The 21,549-nt window shown below is 38.6% G+C and overlaps 3 protein-coding genes across 5 annotated transcripts; 1 reads left to right on the forward strand and 2 right to left on the reverse strand.

Moving 5' to 3' along the window:
• Positions 1-7,581: 7,581 nt before the first annotated feature.
• RB195_020170 (uncharacterized protein) lies at positions 7,582-13,287 on the forward strand (the record flags this gene model as incomplete). 2 transcript variants are annotated; one of them, XM_064188357.1, is made up of 4 exons in its annotated part: positions 7,582-7,653; positions 9,588-9,694; positions 12,064-12,209; positions 13,226-13,287. In XM_064188357.1, 4 exons carry the CDS (start codon positions 7,582-7,584, stop codon positions 13,285-13,287), a joined length of 387 nt encoding a protein of 128 aa, XP_064044238.1. The 2 variants fall into 2 exon arrangements, with proteins under 2 accessions (XP_064044238.1, XP_064044240.1); XM_064188358.1 differs by lacking the exon at positions 7,582-7,653 and having other exon boundaries at positions 9,591-9,694.
• Positions 8,897-9,211, reverse strand: RB195_020171 (uncharacterized protein; the record flags this gene model as incomplete). The annotated part of the gene is made up of 1 exon (XM_064188359.1): positions 8,897-9,211. One exon carries the CDS (start codon positions 9,209-9,211, stop codon positions 8,897-8,899), a length of 315 nt encoding a protein of 104 aa, XP_064044239.1.
• Positions 13,288-13,341: 54 nt separating the features above from the next.
• On the reverse strand, positions 13,342-15,891 carry RB195_020172 (uncharacterized protein; the record flags this gene model as incomplete). Of its 2 annotated transcripts, XM_064188360.1 has the most annotated exons (5): positions 13,342-13,409; positions 13,530-13,595; positions 13,755-13,802; positions 15,650-15,731; positions 15,811-15,891. In XM_064188360.1, the coding sequence occupies 5 exons, from the start codon at positions 15,889-15,891 to the stop codon at positions 13,342-13,344; spliced, it is 345 nt and encodes a 114-aa protein (XP_064044241.1). The 2 variants fall into 2 exon arrangements, with proteins under 2 accessions (XP_064044241.1, XP_064044242.1); XM_064188361.1 differs by lacking the exon at positions 13,342-13,409 and having other exon boundaries at positions 13,516-13,595.
• Between the last annotated feature and the right edge of the window lie 5,658 nt (positions 15,892-21,549).

The raw sequence follows: 21,549 nt of genomic DNA on the forward strand, positions 1-21,549 counted from the left end.
TCATGAGGGAAGAGATTATGCTCTGGAAATCTCTATTAGCTACTCTATAAAACATAAATTAGACTAAATTAAACTAGTACTAAATTTGAAAAAAAAATCACCTACTTAACTTCTGCTTCGTAAACTCCTTTACACGAGGACTGAATTTAAAATATAAAGTTTTCTTTGGCAACTTTTTTCTTTTCCGGTAAAATTGGGAATAGCCAAGCCTTAAGAAAATAAAATTGGTTGAGTCAAGAGAATTCAGCAAGCAGTGGATCGAGGCAAGGAGTTAGATCTTTGATTTAATTTTACTAAACGGAGTTTCATGAAAAGTTTTGACTACAGGATTAGTTCGTAGTCCTACACTTGTACTTTAAACAAACTTTTGCTGTTTTTTGTCTTATCTTACTTGTTTACTTATCTATTGAACAAGTAAACAATTGAAAGCAAATCCCATTTTCTAGATTTCTTGTAGACATCACGTTCTTTTCTTAATTGAACACTACAAACTTTGTTTCACACGACAGCGTGTGTTAATCAGCGGGAATTCTTTTTATTTCAACTCCTACTCACAAACTCCCACCAAGAAAAAGGATCTCACGCATTCAACGACTCCTAAGCTTTCCAAAGGTTTTGATGCCGTGAAATAAGTTGGTTTAGATATAAACAGGGAAATGATTGTTGAGAAGTGATTTTCAAAAAACTACCTCAATGACGGGACGAAATGCGCTAAAGTAAGACGGCGTGGAAAACTTCACAGTGCCATTTTTTTTTCGAACGAATCATCAACTCTACACTTCACAACTTTTAAACCTTAATATGTATACAGTGGGCATGAACATCAAGTAAATAGTGGGTCTTTGCAGATCTTTTCCCACCCTCTGAAAAATTTCAATTTTTCAAAATTTTAGTACCACAAATCAAGGATAACTAGTGTAATTGACATCATTATCAATAACATGTAGCCACTTAACGAGCAAATTCTCAATCCGCTTCTTCTAGAAGGAAGGGATTGCGACGATAAAAAGCCGTTAAGAGTTTTGATCTTCCCTTGAAGTTTTTCTTCCACAGCGCGCGGATACTGATTCGGAGCCGGGAACAAGTGACGGTAGGATGGGATAAGGCTCCGGCTATGGGGAGCATGGAGGAACACACCAACCAACCACCCGAGGCCCTTCAAAAATTGCCGCGGCACCTTTGCCGTGTGAGGAGGGGTCGCGTTGTCTGCAATAATGCGACAATAAGTTGTGGGGGGTTTCGTGTGCGGCCCGGGCCAAATTCTGGAGTTGCTTCACGTAGGGATTGGCGTAGATTGTCTAATATCCCGCCAGTGGCATCCGGAACAGAACTGCTAGCAAACCCCAGAACAAAAAAAAGTCAAAAGTGAGGAAAATATATGCAAAGTCCCAGTATGTGATGGTGCGTTAGGGGCACAAAGGTTCTTTGTGCTAATCTACTGTATTTCTGAGTGAAACATCAGGGAATTGGAAGAGATTTGTGTCTTACATCTTATACTCCAGAGATAAGCATCAAAAGTTACCAAAATTCATGGGAATCCATATTTGGTATTGGTTTCTTAGGGACACGTGACGCGTTGTTGTATGGTGTATGGTAGGAGAATTCAGCCTTCTCCCACGCCGGTTTTCTTGGTAATTAGAGGGAACAGAGCGTGACTGCGCTTATACTCGTGAACTAGACGCGTGGCTCTATTTGTTCGAGAGTGCAGAGATCCAAACATCCACGAATTCCTGGTATGTTGCCTTTAATCATGTAATAGACGTCGTTATGGTATGGTGAGTCACGTGAATACGGTGACACATTCATTATCTCTAGTGGCTTTATTATCTCACATTCTATTATCTTTAATTTATGATCTCTGGTGGTTTGGAGCGCACCGGTACTGCTCCAAGGGAAACATTTAATATGCATCTTTGAGACATGAATAATATCAGAAAATGTCCTCATATTTCTCTTTTTTTATTTCTTTCTCTCCTTCTCCTATCCTTTTTTCCTACTTCTCCTATCCTTTTTTTCTTTTTTTTAAAATTTTTCTCCGAGAACCTCCAAGAAAACCTAGAGTTTCCATTAATTCTTGTGGATTTCTGTGAAATTTATTTTGGAAATATAGTGTAACTAGTAATTTTTTTTTGACAAAATCCTACTGATGTTGTACTTGCTTTATTAGATTGTTGTTGTCATTAAACCGATGTTTTTTTTTAATTGTTGTTGGTTATGTTCCTTATTTTCGCCGAGGGCATTGTGAAATCAGCGGTATTGTCTATTTCCATGAGATGCTATTTTCATCGTCCTTATACATTTACATCGTTATGAGGTTTTAACAGAAACAATACCTTTTCGCTAAGCTGTTCTAATTCTTCTCTTCTGACATCTGCTTACAGCCGCACATTATATTCGTGTGTAATTCAGCATTTATCGTCTATGTTTTTTATTTTACTAGGGAGAAGCGGGAGGCAAAATATAGGGACTGCAGAAATATAACTTTCACATTTCAAAGGGGTTCTAAGGAAACGGTACCAGATATCGTACCTAAGAACTTGTTATTTCCCGAATGTACTTTGGGAAAAATAAATTTCCATACCAAATGTAGATATAGAAATTGGTTTTTCTTCAAGTTTTAGACAATATGTCATTCAAATGGTAGCCTGACGGTTGGTACACATTTGGAGCCGTTCTTGGACGTTTTCCATCCCTCTCAGTAACGAAATAGTTGAGCGAAATTCTTCCAGTCTTCCGGTGACTGGGATCCTTTTGTTGATCCAAGGAGTGAGAACTATCTTTGAAAAATCCGTTATGAGGTGCCTACACAGAAAAATGCCACAGGAACGTAAATCAGACGATCACGGAACTTCCTCACATGGAGAGACGCGTTATTTATTCTCACATTTTTCGGACAATGGTCCGGGTAGCTTTCTTTTAAGTGCACATCCTGTTGCGCTCACTCCTTAAAGAGGTAGGACAATTTTTTCTGGTCTGGAAAGGCCCCTTCCATTAGCACAGAAACCGAACCGCTTGCGAAAAGCTCTCTGCGTCGAAGTTACAGATTCGCTATTTTTGAAAAAAGCCTCCACTACAAAGACTCCACCCCGGCATGATTACGACTGAAAACGTTATTATGCCCACTGTCTCACAAAATGAATCCTCCTGTCTTGGCTTTAGGGGCCCAAAGCGGTTTTTTTTTTAATTTGGGAGTATTTTTGTTGCACCCTGTACTACGAAAGTGGCATGAACTAATAGTTAACCTATGCATTTGTTCGTATGTATGTTCGCCCGAACGACCGCTACGCATCCACAGCAGTTGCCACTTTTTCTGGCTCTCTGGCTTTCTGGCTCATAGAGGAAGTGCTGTCGACCTGTGTCATATCAGTATTAACTGTTCCCATATTCAATTCTTATCTATTTGATTAATTTTTTTAAGTTTACTGACGAATTTATTAGTTAGTTATGAGTATTGAGCCAAAAGGCAAGGCCACTTTAATAAAACCACCTAAATAATTATTAAAGATATTACTAATTCATAAATGTTAGTAATAACCTCAATTTTATTTATGAGTATTAACTAAAACTGCTTAAATATTCATAGACCATCTTTTATTATGACGAAAAACTCTTAGAGACATTTGTGGTAGCCACTAGTGTCCGTCGAACGAATGGAGCGATTCATCATTAAAATTTCAAAAACGTTTTCACCCTTAATTTCAATGTAACGTAATAAATTAGTGATAATTCTGGAGCAAAATGCCTTCCCGTTTGGTTTTATCCCAGTTTTTAGCTTGGTGGTGACTGGAGAAAAAAAAAAAACGGAAAAACCACTATCCTTTACGTTTGAGATTTTCATTTCAAGATTACGGATGTGGGAAATGTCTGAATACGCATGCGACAGGATTTTGAGAAATTATGATAAAAGGTTCGAGATCTAAGCTATGTAGCTGTTTGTCTACGAGGGCGGAGCCTAGTGGATTTCCAAAGAAACGCGTTCAATTCAATTTCCTTTCCTGAGAAATGCTCCTAAAATCTTTCAGTCTGCTCACCTAAGTTGTTCCTGGAAGGCTGAATTTCTAATATAGATTACTCCGCAGCATTCCTTATTATACGGATAAGCAGCCTGAGTATTTCTCTTTGTTGTAGTTCTTATCTTCTTAATGCGAAATCTACGAGAAATTATTTCATCAAGTCGCTTAAGATGTTGGTTGCATTAACGAATAATTATACCCTTATGTAAAATTATGGCACTAAAAAATTGGGGAAGAAAGTGAATCACTTTTCAAGCTATAAAATTTATTTTTAAAAAAGTCCTATTAGTTTGTTTCAAGAAATTCGAGGATACGGTATGTATGACTATAATTAGAATGACCGAGACTAAGTAGAGTACGTTAGACGTGGATTAATTTGCATATAAATAACTAAATAATCTCTAACCTCCTTAAGGTCAAGTATCAATGAGCAATTATTTCTATTCCCAGTCTTTCATCAACGATGTGAGTCGTCCTCGTCCAGCTCAACATTTTCATTTTCAGAAATAAAAACATTAACTTTTTGATCAGTCATAGTGCTGTCATAAATTATAGCATGATAAATTCAAATTTATTACTGCTATTTATATTATATTTATTTATTTCCTCAATATCTCTGGCGTTTGATTTCTGTGTTCCATTGATGTTGAGCTACTGAGGTAATCGGAGCCACATAAGCTCCATTTCCATACGAAATGTTTTCTTCCATATATTTTTGGACAACATGGATTCAGTTGCAGAGGAATATGCGAATAACATCGTCCAGAATTTCTAAATGAAGCTAAACTGAATGGAGTGATGCTCAACTCACAGGAAGTGGGATATTGTTCGTTCCTATATTTTTTCCCAGCTGTGTCTCGGACTCATTCGGAAAGTAGGATTTATTCGTCTTGAGTAGAGCAGAACGCTACCAACCTCTATTTTCTATTATTTCCGCACAATGTGCTCACATTCGCTCATATTATATTTCTGATGTTCTCATTTTTAGACCAATAGTATTTTATCTGTTCTTTTTTGACTTTAATTAAAACACAATCCAACCTTTCCCGCTTCTCTACTTTTGCTAGATCTTCGTTTATAGCTTCTCTTCCGCCTTATCTAACAACATGTGTTGCATTTTGAATAGTAATTGATGCTCGGCTAATTTAATTGATTCTCCTTTATCACCTATGCGCCTGTTATTCGTCAATTTGCTCTAGCGGGCACCAGTAATACTTCCATTTTTCCTGATCACGTACAAAGGTTGCCATCATATCTTTTATTGAAGGACTTCGTGAAGAGGTAAGATCATCAAAGGTCGGGGATCTTTCTGCAATGCGTTTGTTACGGCTTGGTATCCAGTCGCTCACAGCTATGATCCGGCAATTGTCGTTGAAACGCATTCAGTGTACAGCCCACCTAATTTTACCTTTCTTGACATATGCGGCAGCGTCTCTGATCTTCGATTGTTGGCTTAGGCCTGAACTTCCAATCCCCCTTTCACTTGCGTAGAATGTAGTACTCCTAGCATCACCTTTTCAGTTGAGGGCTCTGTAACGCTGACCGCATTTTTCTCCTACTTACGAAACACTCAGTTTTCCTAAGCGTTGGTCAAAACAGGAGGAACGATTGTTCTGAGTAGTTGAACACGAGCCAGATGTTCCTAGTTCTTTTCACTACATCCTCGATCCCCTTAAATGCTTCCCAAGCCACTCGTTTCTTCCTGATCATCTAAGTGGTCAGGTTGTTGATCATATCATCCTCCTGTCTTAGGTATACATGTAGTAGGGACAAAACGAAATGAAGCACAGCGTAGTTGTGTAAGTGTGTAGTTTGTGCGCTCGAAGTGGTGCTGCGGAGCATAGCGGTTATAATTTAGGCGGGACCCTTGCTGACACCATTCCTATCTCTAGCTCGCAACGGTTCCACCTCGATTCCAACCTCCTTTTTCACCGCGCCGCCTCGAGCACAGCCTCTTACACAATTACACCATCTTTTATGTCGTTTTAACCCTACTATAGATGGAACATTCGGATATACTCGTTTCGAAGAGATTTTATGGGGCATCAGCAAACCATTCGTTAATCATGAACATCGTCTTGTCCAGGTCTAGCTGAGATTAATCTTTTTACACGCTTCATCAAATTTAAGCAGCATTAGTTTTTCTTCTGATTATTGCTTGATGTTATCAGAACGCTGTCATTAGCAGAGAGCGGAGAATGTACCTGTCGACCATCCACATTCACTCAGATTTAATCTCATTCCAGCTTTCGTATTGCATTTTCGAGAGTAGGCATAGACATTTTTGGTGAGAATGCATGAATGAATGCACCCCTCTCTTCACGTGTCAAAATTGTAGATCGGAGAAGTCTTGTTCGTGAAGTCGTCATGCAACTCGTGAAGTATATCCATAGTAGTAGATACGCGTTGGTTTTCCAAGGCTTCCATGACTGCCTCCGTTTCAACTGAATCGAGGGCTTTCTGAGTGAAATGTCCTGTACTCTCAAAATATTTCCATAAGTTTCCATAGGTGTGTATGTGGTCAGTGGTGCCGAACCCTCCTTGAAACTCTGCAAAATCTTGTTTAGGATTATTTCTATGGAAAGCGTGTAGATGACAGGCAGTATGCAGATCGGGCGATAGTTGCCGATGTCATATGAATCTCTCTACTTATACAAGAGCATGTTCCTGTTGGCTTTCCATTGTTTAAAAAGCTTGCATTCCGAAAGACAAGGAGTGGAGCGCTTTTCCATCCCGTTTTTTCGATGCTGTGGTTGTTCCGTTTGGGATCCGGAGAGGTCATTTTTGTCCTATGATTGCCGAAGTTCCGACGGGCGTAGCAAATGCTCTGTCCCGCCTCTGCCGCTTCAGTCAAACGAACGTGAGTTCTTGGTTGCCTGCAGCTCGTGCAGCTCCACGCTGACGTGTCAGCTCTAGAGTTTTCGGAAAGTAGTGTCTCTTGGTGGTTTTAAAACTCTTCGATTTCCTCGTACAGTCGTGAAGATGTTCTACAAGCCGATCATATTCGTCATCGATGTTGTTCATTGCAGTATCTTTCCAAAAACTGACTAACGAAACTTAGAGGTCTCAGTCGATGATGATTCTATGACTTAGCTTAATGAATTTTGCACCTTTCTCTTCTCACTGTGTAAAGGAAACCTCGAAAAAAAACTAGAAAACGATCTACGCGGGATCGAGCAGTGCCTCCTCGAGGGAGGCAATAACCCGATTCCGTATAGAACGTTGGTACTAAAATGACGTTCGTCAGTCAAAACCTTTCATTAACGGTGATGTGGTCAGTTTCTTTACGGTGACTTCCACTAGCGTCAAGCGTAGAGAGGAAAACTTCTGGAATTGCGAGTTCCCATGGGTTATCTTGGTCGTCATAATAAACTCAGGAAGCCTCTCTCCCCGTTCGTTCCATTGAAGGCTGAGAGTTCCGATACGAAGTTTTTCAGGCGTTCTTCTGGGGCCAATTTGGTGTTGAAATCCCCAACTATGGCTTTGTAGAAAGTATGATCTTCTCTGCATTCTCCTATAAGATGTTTCGATTTTATCATTATCATACCATGTTGTTTGGAATTAAGCGATGAGGATAGTCAAAACTGGTGCTGATCCTCATCTGTTCATCTGTGAAAGTCCGATTCAGTTGGAGTTGGTCGTGAGTTGTTCGAAGGAGTCGATGTTCATGGACACCCTCGTGTTGACGAGGACACCAACTCCATCAGCTATTTAACCTTCGCATGTTGCTAAGAACAGTTCTTCTGCAGTGTCGTAGACAGTTGATGGCGTCTTCTTGTTTCGGTCAGTCTAATGACGTCGTGTTTAATCTTTTTGACTTGCATTATCACATCTTGAACAAGCGCTTGCGATACAGGCGTACGTGCATCGCATGAACAGATTGTCGGCCCAGTCCTTTTGCCACTTTGGCAGCCCAGATAATTCTTGTAAGTGGGTCCTTCCTGGCGCCACCAAACCAGGCTTTCCTTTGGTGTTAGGGGTCTCTTTCTTACTACTGTGTCGTACCTTAGATTTTAATAGTCATGGAGAGGTTGCAGGCCTACGGTCCCACGAAATTTATGGGATTACATCGAGTCCTCGCGAATGGAGAAATGGAGTTAGTTTGCTGGAGGTGGCTCCAAGTCGCCTCTTTTAAAGCACAGAGGTTAAATCTAGTTCTAGTTTGAATCTATATGCGTCTCAGAGCAAGCGCAGAGTCGCTTCTGGTCCGCCGTTTCCCTCGATTCGCCACCTTTAACCTAGCGACGCCTCAATAATTAACCAATTATGGAAAAGTAAACAATGTAAATATTGTGCACTACTTTATTTGAGCAAAATTAAGATTGTTATTGACCTTTATCCTGACTAAAGTTTTGGCGTCATCGCCCTTTTAAGAGTCTGGAAATAGACACGTGTAATTTATCCTCTCAAATGCCTCGTCAAACCACAAGATGTGACGCAGCAAAGAGATTGCACAAAGACAGCGTCAGAGAAGCAGACGATAAGTGTTCATCTTGATAGCCGAAAAGCCGCAATGTTAGCGGACCACCGGTGGTTCGAGTTGCGCCGCAAATAGTACATAATAACGATGCCCAATGCCTCTGATCCCATAGATCAGAACTCGCATAGGTCTTGGGACGGCGCTAGCTCGTTGGTCACAGCGATGACGAGTGTGACGTGATGCGATGAGTGTGACTGATACGAGGAGCGATCTTCCTTACGATTCATGGTTGGACTTTTGGCTGTTATGTAAGACGCTTCCAGTGTTTTCCGCGCCAGAACGTCGGATTCGTGTCCCAAGATTATGGCTGCTATGTTGAAATGGGTGCTTCTATGGTACTGTATGCGATGAGCACCTGAAGAGGTCGACGATTTTGGTGGTACGAGTCCATCTACGTGCTCCTTTACCCGAGTTCGTAGAACTCTTCTTGTTTTGCCAATGTACTCAGCCCCACACAGTTGCAATCTCCTTGACTTCCATCCGGACATACGACACAGTTCGGTGTCTCGCAAAGTCTGTCATAGGCACGATTGTGGACTAGCTGCCTCTTCAGGTTCACAGGTGGTATGTCCACTACTTTGACCAAATTTTGTAGACCCACCTGTCGTAAGCTCGCTCGCAGTGCATAACTCATGTCATCCGAATTAAAGGAAGGTAGAAAGGGATCGTTGATGTCTCTTCTACCATCTGATGCCGGTGCTGTATTACATGACTCCATTTTGGATGGGGAGCTTTTGATGGGTACCCATTAGACTGAGCAATGTGATTAGCAGATGCAATGCGCCCTTAGATGAAACCGTTGTAGCTGCCTTAAACATGTTTTCAATAACGCCTTTCTAATAATGCCTTTCTGGTCTTCTTTGAATCTTGACATGATAGAGTTTTTAGAAGGTCGAACTTGGGACTTAATGTTTTTTTTTTCTGCCATTGACAGACATAGTTATTCTCCGCATAACTTGCCGAACCTCTCGAGATTGTACCTTTTTGATTGTTGAGTACCGTTAGCTATCTTAGATCTTCCTTTGCATCCAAATTGTGATCCAATCCTTATTATAAACTGTTCCGTTATTCTTTATGTGACGTTCTATTTTTAGGGAATGATCGCAGAATATTTGCTAGTATCTGTCCTTCTGTCGGCGGTCTACTGTATTGATAGTAACATTCTACTGGATAGAAATATTGACGGGGATTCACGAGAAAGGTTAGTGAATAGATCTTCTTTCCAGCTTGTTCGGAAAGCTGTAGAACACAAATAATAATTTCGCAGTACAACTTACTGTGCTTCTTTGATACTAAATCGTTAGTCCTACGTTCCAAGCTGCTCCCTATACTATGAAACACATACGAAATATAGAATTTTCCTGAGAGGTCATTGGAATTAAAATAAAATTTAGGAACTACATTTGAAGAAACGCTTTTGTTTTTTACTGCAACATAAGAGTTTGATTTTACTCTGCCAAAGCTTGCCAAAGCTTGTCAGCGCAACGTAGCGATCCATGCCCCTTGAAAATATTATATTACATGAAATTTTATGAGGGTGGCGGGTGTATCGCTGTTGGTGAGAGGTCCGATTGTTTACCGCACGATCGATCGAAGGTTCAAACCGCGCCAGTGCCAATCAAGCCCTTCATCCCTCCTTGTTTGATAAAGTGGTACCAGACTTGTCTGCGAGGATAAAAACACTGACTTGATCATCGCCCGGTCCCCGCCAGACATTATAAGTCTGCACACGTGTTCCTGAAATCCGAAACTATACTGAATTGAAGTGAACGTGTAGGCGCATCCCTAGAAAGATCGACAGATTTACCTACGCGGTACGAGTTCCAAAATCTCAACGATCCTGAATTGAAGTCAGACACGTTGGCACATCCCAAGCGGATTGATAAATCACAAACTTTATCTTTTTTCTTCGTGAATAGATTATGATGTGAAAATATCGCTGAAGTGTGTCATTTTGTGCCATTTTAAGCTCACCAAATCCGCAAATCCGGCATGTGAAGATTATAGGCTGTTTCTGTTATTTACATAGGAGATCCAGAGGATGAATTAGTAAAGCTCTTCTGTGAAATGATGTGACAGACTAAAGTACATTTCTGAAAATAGACTAATCAGAGTTGGAGGATTACAAGAAATCGGAACTGAGGCGAGATCAACGCAATGAATCAGTAAAGCTCTTCTGCCTTCTATACGTCGAAGGAAAATTCTGGAATGAAGGAAGAAAACACGTAAAAAAGGGGCATTATGGATATTAAAAAAATCATATCGTAAAGCATAAATTAATAGGGACCTAAACATTTGAAGCGATCTGTTACAAAATTCTGGAAAAGTTGCTAGAAAGAGTTTGAGAAGTAAGGAAAAACGTGATATCTCCATTTGTTCCTTTAATATGCGAAAGGATACAAATTTATGTCGGCAAAAAAATTAAATTTTGAAAAGTAGCGCCGTGGCGAGGGAAAGGCGCAGAAAATCTGGACGACTATCAACTTTCTGTGCAATATCTCACTGTCGGTCTCTGAAATTGTGTATAGTTTCCAGATTTGCGATTAGTTTGTAAATAGCGACACAAACAGCGTCACTTGTGATCAATTGATCCACTCATTGACCATGTCCATGCCACGAAACGAGAGTTTTCGAGGAGCCAGTGTCCTCTTTCAAGAAACTGGCTGTATTTTCCTCTACGAGTTACCTTTCCTTCCTTCTCCCCTTCCCTTTTCCCTCTATTTTTTTTTCATCCGTGCTTCTTCTTGAAGTCATTGATTCAGTAAGATTTCCCTTAAATCGTGGTTATGTAGAAGATCAGTCAAATGCACTGCGCAGTAAAAAAAATTGATATGTGGGTCAATATCCCAGAAGTTACATAGAACTCAACCCAGTATTTAACCGTAACATTATATTTGTTTGAATCCAGAAGCGAGAATCAAGCCGGAGCCCCGCTGCCCATCCATCAACAGTAGATTCGTGGGAAACAACAAATAAACAAATACACATCACATGTATAAACAGAATGCAGCACTCGAAAAATGAATTTAACACCGGATTGCACTTCTTTGTATTGTTTCTCCTACTACGAATAAGCTTTAAAAAATATTGTCTTTTAGAGAACCAATCTTTTCAACTGACACCTCAGAGCTGTCAAACTCTCGGTTAATAGTAATTCCTTATTTAGAAATTCCAGATTTTCTTGGAATGAAATTCCCGCCATTCGCCAGAACGCCTTCCTGTGCTTGTGCACAACGAATTCTGCAGTAGCAGATGTGTTCAAAATACTTATTTTCTCATTCTTTGCTTCGGATACTAAAAATAAGCTTTTTTTTGAAAACATATCAGTTATCCTTCAAACTTGCAAACGATGGAAAGAAATCCCTGCAAACTTTCCGTGAACTCCTTGCCATCTTGCTCTAACATTTTGAAAGAAACGGAGACATAACATACAAGAAATATACGGATATATATTCAGGAAATATCAGAAAGAAGAGAATTGGCATGACATTTCTCACAGTGTTTTTTTTTTCTAGAAAGAGTATTCCACGTTGCTGCTGCCTTTTTTCGTTCACAACGTTTGATTTTTAGCTTTCCCGGTCACGTGGCCTTACGACCAGACTACACTTTTTGGAATATGGCAAAAATGCTACGGAAGTTCTTCGACTCGAACGCTGAGCAACAAATTCCAGTGGAACCTACGTCAATTCGAAGAGCTTATCCTACAATTCAAACTGGTACGCGAATAAATGTGAATAAAAAAAATTAAACATTCGAATAAAACGGGTGGTAGCGTGGTTGCTGGTGAAAGGTTCTGCAACGACGGCGCAGTTGACGGTTCAAAACCGCACTGGGCCAGCCAAATCCGTTCATCGGTGAATAAATAAAGTGTAAGACATGTCTGAGAAGATAAAAAAAACACTGCCTTGATACATCGGCTGATACTCGCAAGACATTTTGTAGGAAGAGTGTGGATAATGAACTTCTGGCGATTCTGAATGTAAAAGCAGCTCAACACGGAAGTGAGGGTGTTAGGATCCCTCCACGAATGCATAGGATCCGAGGTGTAATTCACGACTATGGATGCTATCACGCTCATTTCCGCTTACTTATCCAAAAAAAAATAGCGTGAGAACCGACCTTGTCGTACTGAATCTTTCTACAACACGTGCCACCTCATAACGTTCCACGTACGCGAGATTAAACCGCGTCCACTAGCGAGCGGGAGAGAGGACGTCAGCGGCCTATCGATTGGCTGCCCGCTCGCCGAAGTGACGCGTAGCCTGCCCCACATACTTCCCACGTTATTAGGTGGCTCGTAGGGAGACCCGTTGCATCAAGGTCATTTTCCACGTTCCTTTTCTGGATAATTTGGAATGAATGAGAGTGATTGTACTCAGAGGGAGAACAGCACTCTTAACTCTGTATGTGTGTTGAGGGAGATCAGAACACCCAAAATTTTGTGGTATACTGCAAAAAACAATTATTTCGGGAGCAATTCGAACCCCCGCACTTTTGTTTCGAAAACTGCTCAGCCTTTTGAATATGGCTGTTGGTAAGTTCAAAAAAAAAATTTATAATTCTAAATTCTATATAATTCTGAATTCTTGCTAAACGACGGAAGACGGATATAATTACTGCAGAATCGGTTCATATTTTAAGGTTATTTTTAGTATTTCTCGTAATTAAAGGTTCTAATTTGTGCAGATAGAGCTTAAAATCCGCTTACATATGCTTCACATTTCATTTTCAGCACCTTTCCTTCTTCGGGATTTACGATCCAGACGAATGTTATTGAACTCACATCTTTTTTGATCCGATCTCATTTTAACTTTTTTGATCCGATCTCATTTTAATGGAAATTTTCTACTATTGTTTTGGATACGACAATAAATCCTCGCCGTTGTTATTTTCTATGCGTAATTTCGCGTATTTCACTGTGAATTCACGAGTCCAACGAGTTTATCGTGCTCCATTTCTTCTTTTTTTCTTCACAAAGCTAACAATATTATTGTATTCAATGGAATCGATCAACAAAGCACTTTAGAACTCCTCACATGGCAGATACACCCCACTCGCGAACACGAACATGCGACATGTGTCCTCGATACAGCGACAACGTGCTGAAACCATAGGGATTCGTGGAAATAGAACAATTTTCGGCCTTACTAAGCGTTTCTCACCAACACCAGTCGTGTCCGAATGAACGAAACCCGCCTAATTGTAGTCACTGACCGCGACTAGCCAATCGATGCAATAAAAATCAATAGGTGGACTCTTACCTCCTTTACTCTGAGACGTTATTTCCAGTTTCTTCGTTCGTGCAGGTGCTGAAACGATAAGTTTTCAATATAATTGTCGTATGACAAAGGAAGCAAGAATGTCTGTCCGTAGGAAACTACTGTTCTGAATGATGCGAAACTTTCCTAACCAGCGCGTAGGAGATTTCATTTTTTTTCTCGAGTTCAGACAGCAATCGTTGAAAGAATCTCTAAGACTAAACTATCACAATGGAAAAAAAAAGTCTTCGTAAAATTAAAACATGGTGATCACTTTGAGTTCGTGTTAAAGAACATTCAATTGGGATGAAACAATCGAATGCAGCGAAACCTCTTTGAGCTCATCGCAGCAATGTTATGAAAATGCTCCTTTCAGTGTGGCTGACACTATCGTACCGAACGAACTCGAAATTATGACTCGCAGAACTTTGTAGTCGTTTTAGATAAACGCCAAATGTAAAAGAATGAAGAGAAAGTAAGATAGCCGTGAAAAACGAGTGGCTCTGTGTTAAGACTTTTCCGGGTTTCCTTCTAGGAGTTCATATGCGGATCGCATCCTAGCCATTAGAAGTGGAGCGATTCTATCATGCGGAGATTCTATCTATCCGTTAACATCACGGCAACACTTAGGTTAGCGCAACGATTTAGGCGGTTTTGGTTCTTGGTTCCGGATGTAATATCCTATAAGACGATGACTTGAGGAATTTGAGGAGATATGATACAAATGTTCTGACTATCCAGGCTCTGACGATGGCGACGACGACGAAACCGTAACAAAGAGTGTTAATAATCTTGACTCTCGTTTCATATTTCAATATTGGCAAGTTGCAATCATTCCGAAATTAAAAGAAGATTGAACTTTTACGCTTCATAACCGGACCAGCACGGGTGTAACGCAGTCGGTAAGTTTCTGCACGATCGATCGGAGCTACGAATCCGACCTAATGCTCACATGGCCTTTCATCCCTCCGAGGTCGATAAATTGGTACCAGACTTGTCTGGGAGGATAAAAACACTGACTTGACACATCGGCCAGCCACCGCAAGTCATTGTATAGGCCAGTTACCCGTTCGTAAGGTTCAAACGATTCTGAATTGAAGTGAGCGTGGGGGCGCATCCCGAGCGGACTGACTAACGCCAAACACTTTGTCCTTTCTACAACTGGACCATCTATTACGTAAGCAATGTAGAGAGTTTATGCTACATTGTGCATGATCCTAACTATCACCAGAACGGATAGTAGAAAAACCGGAGGCAGAGCAAAGTTGGATAGTACTTCGCACTCCTCTTTTTACTTGTAGGAAGTGGTTTCTGCTCGAAGCACTGCCCAAAACTTACGAATATGATGCGTATCAAAAACCTGTCACTGTCAGGAAGTCGCCGGTAAAGGAGGTAGAGCAATCGCTCAGTGTTCGCAAATCGTCTGTTTCTACAGTTCTTTTCGAGTTTAACTCATATATCCGAGGAGTTTACGCTTACTAAACCTTTCCTGACTAGTTTCTCTAGGTATGGAGCTTCATAAGCCATTTCTTGCTCCGATCTTGATCTATTCTTCAGTAGGCACATCCATAGGAGGACGTATGTGCCTCGAGACGAGTGCAAATGATAGAAATCGTTTCGTTTCAAACTTTCCTTGACGATGGTGACAAGTCTGCATGATATCGTTTTCATTTTTGTTACCGTATCGACTGTAGGGTAAGGAGGTTACGCACGTCCTTCGCGATGATCTACGCTTGAAACCTTCCAATCCTGCCGGGGAACCCGGACTTTTCACTATTGGAGCAATTTTTTATCTCTCAGAAGTCAAAAATGATTAACTTCCAGCAGGAAACCACTTTTTTGCTTAAAATCAAAGAAGTAATCAGAAGTAAAAAAAATTAAGAAAATGGTGAACATACCTATTAGAGAAATTGGTGATCCGTTGTCTGAAATCGGTTCCGTCCTCCAGCATTCATATGAGGACGAGCACGGCTTACCAAACTATAAAAAGTTGGATTTATGTCGTAAACTTAGAATTATATCTAACATCTCCTGGTAAGAAGAAAGTTAAAGTACAAACCTGCGAGTTCGAATCGGATTGCGAATAAACAACGAACACAGCTGCTTGGAGTGTAGCCAAGTACACCAAAAAACCATTCATTTGAGACCTAAAGCACTTTAAATTAAAAATAAAAGTAAAAAGTTAGGCGACTCGTCGAGTGCACAGAACGCTAATTCTCATGTAAGCAAAAAAAATGTAACTACAGCTTAAGCAAATCACGAAGAGCTAAATGGACAAAGTTTAAATAAATCCAGATTCGAACAAAAATCAGAATGAGAAAAAAAACACAAGTGGCCATTCATATTTTCGCTAATTTTCGAGAACATTTGGGTATTGTCAGATCAAAATCGATGCATATTTGATTTTGAATGATCGACTATTCGCGCGCTGTTCATTGCCATCGAAGACAAGAATGATCAGTTTTTCGAATTATAGACGAGTAGAGAGAGGCAATGAAGTCCACTTGGATTACATGCCACAGCAATCAATCAATAAACGAGGAAATGCTGCTTTTTCGGTGACAAAATCACAAGCAAACACTTAATCCACCAAATGAGAAAATTCTCTTCATAGTTGGAATTTCATTAGCCGAATGCATAAATTTTCATGAATAATTATGAGAAATTTCTTTAAAGAAAAATCCGAATGAGATCCGAAGTGTCCGAAGTGGCTGTAATTAATCAGAATTTCAATTTGTATTTTCTTCTCACATAAAAAACTGTCACGTCAAAGATGTGTGAGAGGATTAAAAGATGGAAAATCATGAATTAATTATTTTTTATTTTCTGATCCATGATTGAATTGAAGGGCCAGTCTTGTGTAAAATTCAGGCGAAATTCTGGTGAGCTCTGTTCCATATTATTATTTTTTGTTTTATGACATACCTGCAGGCGTCTTCAATAAATAAGTAAATAAATAAATTAATAAATTAAAACAATCTTAGAAGTTTCCAGGGAAAATGTGAAGAGAAATGTGCGAAATAATTGAGAAGATGGCACAATTTGTCACATTCGCTACAATTAGAGGATAACTAAGTGCATTTATCCACGCACAACGTCGTCGTGACAAATTTCTTCGCTTCAAGAATTCACAGATCATAAAATAGGTTTTATGGAGAGAAAAAAGAGAAAATGAAGGAGAAAGGAAAAGAAACAGCAGAAACAAAACTGAAAACAATAGCATTCCTATTCTATTATTTATTATTTCTACTCAGGAAAAAAATCCTAGCAAAATTTTCTCTCTTTCAATAGAATGACAAGGATGACAGAACAAAACTCAACAGTAAAATCCTCGTCCACCTTTCATATCTTACAAAGAACGATAGAAAGTTTTTTTTAAGGAAAGAAAAAATAAATTTAAAAAAAAGCAAATAAAACGAAGGAATAGAGCCGATGAAGAGTCAGATTTGAAGCACTGGGTTAGGTGCGACTAACTGGACCTAAGTGTAAACACAGAAAAAGAAAATACTTTGTATGGGTGGGACCCTTTTGATAAAAGCGAATAAATGGACACTAGAATACTATGGCAGTTATTTCTCGTTATTTTTAAAGTCCTCTGCTTTTTTTATTCGCTAGAAAATTTAATCTACTTTTGTTATTTTGGTCATTTGTACAAAAATATTAAAGGTAGTAGTGCTTTCACTTCTAAATCGAAAACAACTTTTACACCCATATTTTTCATTATTTTGGTTTTTTATTCGTTACCCTCATTCTATTTTCAATTTTTCTAATCAATATTTTTCTAAAATTTACTGTTTTAGTTTATGTTGATATTCTCCTGCACGTGTTGGATAGGTATTGATCGCTGAAGCAGTAACCAGTCGCTGTCGCTGCCTATGGGGGGGGGGGGCATAACCACAAGTACAGCCTAACAATAATATCGATTATGATGTCAGAGTTTAGGGTCCCATTTTCCAGCAATTTTTCTTTTAAAAAGATTTTTATAGGTTTGTTTGGAGGTTTGAAAAGACGATAGAAAGACGTCCACAATATGAGTAATACTCGAGCAGCACAGAAAATTGTTTTCACATCTCAATATTCTTCTCAATATAAATAACTCAAAGATGATCGTGGGATAATCGTGAGATAGAATTGAAAATTATTCGGAAGAAAGAATTTTCAGCTTGCAAACGAAAAGACTCGTGGAGCAGAAAATATGAGAAAAATTTTGAATAAAATAAGAGTTTCGTTCATCATATTACTCTTTCGATGTGCATTTTAAAATGAGTATTTTTAAAGTATTTTTGAAAAAATTAAAAAATAACAGAATGAGGAAGAACATAGTGTTCTATGGGTAATGTCCTTGTTTTTGTTGCCGTTATCATGGTCAAAGTGTTATTGATAATAATAATAATAATAATAATAATAATAATAATAATAATAATAATAATAATAATAATAATAATAATAATAATAATAATAATAATAATAATAATAATAATAATAATATCAGTAATAATAATATCAATAATAATAATGATAACAATAACAATACTAATATTATTAATAATAATAAAAAGGACAAAGTTGAGATCTATCAATGCGTTTGGGATGCGCCAACGCGTTTGACTTCATTCGGAATCGTTGAGGTTCGGAACCCGAATTGGCCTATACAATGACTTACGGGAGGCCAGACAATGATCAAGTCAGTGTTTTTATCCTCTCAGACAGAGATGGTACCAATTTATCGACCCCGGAGGGATGAAAGGCTTGGTGAGCACTAGGGCAGATTTTGATCCGACCGATTGATTGCCACAGCAGAATCTCTTACCGTCTGCGCTACACCACCCGTATCAATCAATAATAAAAATAATATCAACAACAATAATTAATAACAATAAGAAAATAAATAAATAATTCTAGAAACCTGTACAAACATCAGATGGTCACAAATGTGACCTACTCGATCAGAAAAAAAAACTCCGCATCGCTTCATCTATGTAGATCAAAACCAATGCATTTCATTAAATCCCTCACTTCAGTTGATTGTTCTCGAAACCAGCTACGAAGAAGATCGCGTTTCGCTTTTTTTTATGATGCTTTTCTCTATTTCTAGCATTTCTTCCTTTTTTCTTCATTTCTCTTTCCTTCACTGCTGAAGTGCCACCAATGATGTTTAGACCATTGTTACTTCATATTGACTTATGCAACAACTCCTTTTTTCCTCTTTTTCTTGAAAATTAGCTCTCTTTTTTTTCTTTTTTTAGGGTTTATCGCCAGAATAAGCATACTGATGAATTTTCCAGTGATTTTTCATAATATTTGCGAGCTCCGAGTAGAAATCGATGTAAGACCTGAAAGAAGTTTTCTTTTTTTTTTCTTTACCTCCTTCTTTCACTTGTATTCATTTATCCGTCGTGAGTCATCGATTCGGAGAAATTGAAGGAAAGAAATGAAATGGGGACAGATCGGGACTGTCGATCAATGAAAATAAAATCAATAAGAGAAACAAACAAGTAGGTGAGGATCGTGTCTTGGTCCAAATCGATGATAAATAGAAGCAATAAATAATTACAGCAGTACTTTAGATGAATAAATAATTACTGTCATTACAATATATGAAGACTATGCTAAATTACAATGCAGAATATTACACCGAGGTTCTTTCGAACGTCTTCCGCTACCCAAATCCCAGCACTCCATGCAAACAACAATTCGAATCAACGGAAAGTGCATTCTATTGTGGATTCTTGTAGGTGAATGCAATTAATCTTGTGAGATTTAATGGAATGTTTTTTGAGAAATTGTGGATGTACGGAGAAAATGAAACCACAGAGAATTTTTCCCCATAGTGTAATATTAGTTAGGAAAAACGGAACGAAATTAAAGGTTGTAAATTCTTGCCACAGTATTTCATCCAAAAATACGATAAAAGTTCTCAATTCCTCCGAAATCTTTAAAATCTAACTTCACGTTAAACCCGAGTAAACAATAGCAGCATAAGACTCGTGGATCATTTGTTTATGAGGAATTTTTCGCAGTTTGCACCAAGCGGGTAGAGGAATGAAACGACAATTAGCGCGATGAAAAATGAAATTGTCTTGCGAGAAAAAAAGAGAAATTCATAGAAAAAATGAAGCGGTAAGAAAAATCTGACAAATTGCTCATTTTCTTACCCGCATTATTTCACGCATTTTTGCGGAACACGGCACAGAATTTTTATTTATGAACGGAACAGCTGATGCGGGAATCTCGTTGCTAGGATGTTCATTTTTCATTTTTTCCCCTTCGACCACAATAGAAGAAGTTTAGTGATTTTTCGAACGCCTGCAAGTTTATTGAGAACGGTTGTTTATGTAAGAAGATGGCAGAGCTCAGTCGTTTCTCGTCGCTTCCTGTCTGGTTGGACGCGGTCTCCGAACGTCCATGAAAATTCCCTCCGGCAAAATTTCAACTTTTGCATCGTTTATCGGATCCTTTTTCAAGTTTCTCTATCAAATTACTTTCTAATTCACAATTAATTACAATTGCCATTGCTTTGTTTGCTTTTTTTTTATCTTCTCGTGAATTTCTGTCCAACTCTTAGAACTCTGCTTTGTCCATCGACGAGAGTATTCATTTAAAAAATCGAAAAAAAAATCCCGTCGAACTCTAAAAAATATGCAGTAACAAGGATTAGGAGAAAATTCTTGATACATCCAAGCTCTGTTCATCTTATATCTCTTCAAAAACCTCATACATGATGTATTTCGATCTTACCGTGGATCTCCAATCGAAAACACATCTACTTCTCTTCTTTTTTGTTTTATTGAAATACAGTTGTCTCTAGCCTTCAGCTTTTCCAGCGACATATTCATATCTTTTCAATAAATCGAAATATTATACAAAATTTACTGATAAAAATCACTAAGAATATTCCATAAGAAATAATATTTCTTGCACTTAGCACTTATTTTTCGTATCGATAATATTGCGTTTTATTTCGTATTTATTGTTTGTTTATAAAATTGCATCAAGCATTCAGTGCATCACATTTTATTTTATTTTTTGATTATGACATGTACCGTAATAATGTCCCTTATTGTGGTTGCTTCGCAACAGAAGATGGAATATCCTTAACCTATTGACGACAGCTCGCTTTTTCGCATACCTAGCGGGTCGGAAAAAAGCCGTTCGACTTTTAAAAGAGATATTTGTATTATATATTAGGTTAATGAACTCATAAACTGCGAAAAACGTGAAGAAAAAATTAGGAAATCATGAAAAATAACCGTATATTCCATATATGTAAGGTGTGTACATACGTTTCACTGCGAACAACGCCGTTAACAATTTGAGGAAAGCGCGATCCTCCCCAGCGAGCCGCACAGCATTTTCAACGGTTATTTTTTTTTCATAATTTTCTACTTTTTTCTGGAGAAATTTCCCTAGTTGGTGGGTTTATTATTCTAGAATATGATACAAACATCGCTTGGAAAATTCCAGTGGTTTTTCCGACGCCGCGCCAGGAACCCGAAAAAAACGCGTTGTCCTCATTGGGTTAAGGAAGAAATAGAAGGTTGTATTAGTGACAAAAATTTCAAAAGCAGAACTTCAGGAATATCCCAACTATTTTTCTTAATATTTTATCTTCTTAGAGAAATCTTAAGTAAATTTCTTTCTTTTCTTGAAAATAATCTCTTCGATGGAGAGGAAGAAAAAGGAAAAAAAGGTAAATATTTTTCTAGAACCTTACGAATACTCATATAACTATCATTTTAAGAATGCTGCCCTGCTCCATAGAGTTTCTTCTGATCCTCTCCCATCCCTCTAGATACTA

This window comes from Necator americanus, chromosome II (assembly GCF_031761385.1).
Source record: "Necator americanus strain Aroian chromosome II, whole genome shotgun sequence".
Classification (NCBI taxonomy): Eukaryota; Metazoa; Nematoda; class Chromadorea; order Rhabditida; family Ancylostomatidae; genus Necator; species Necator americanus.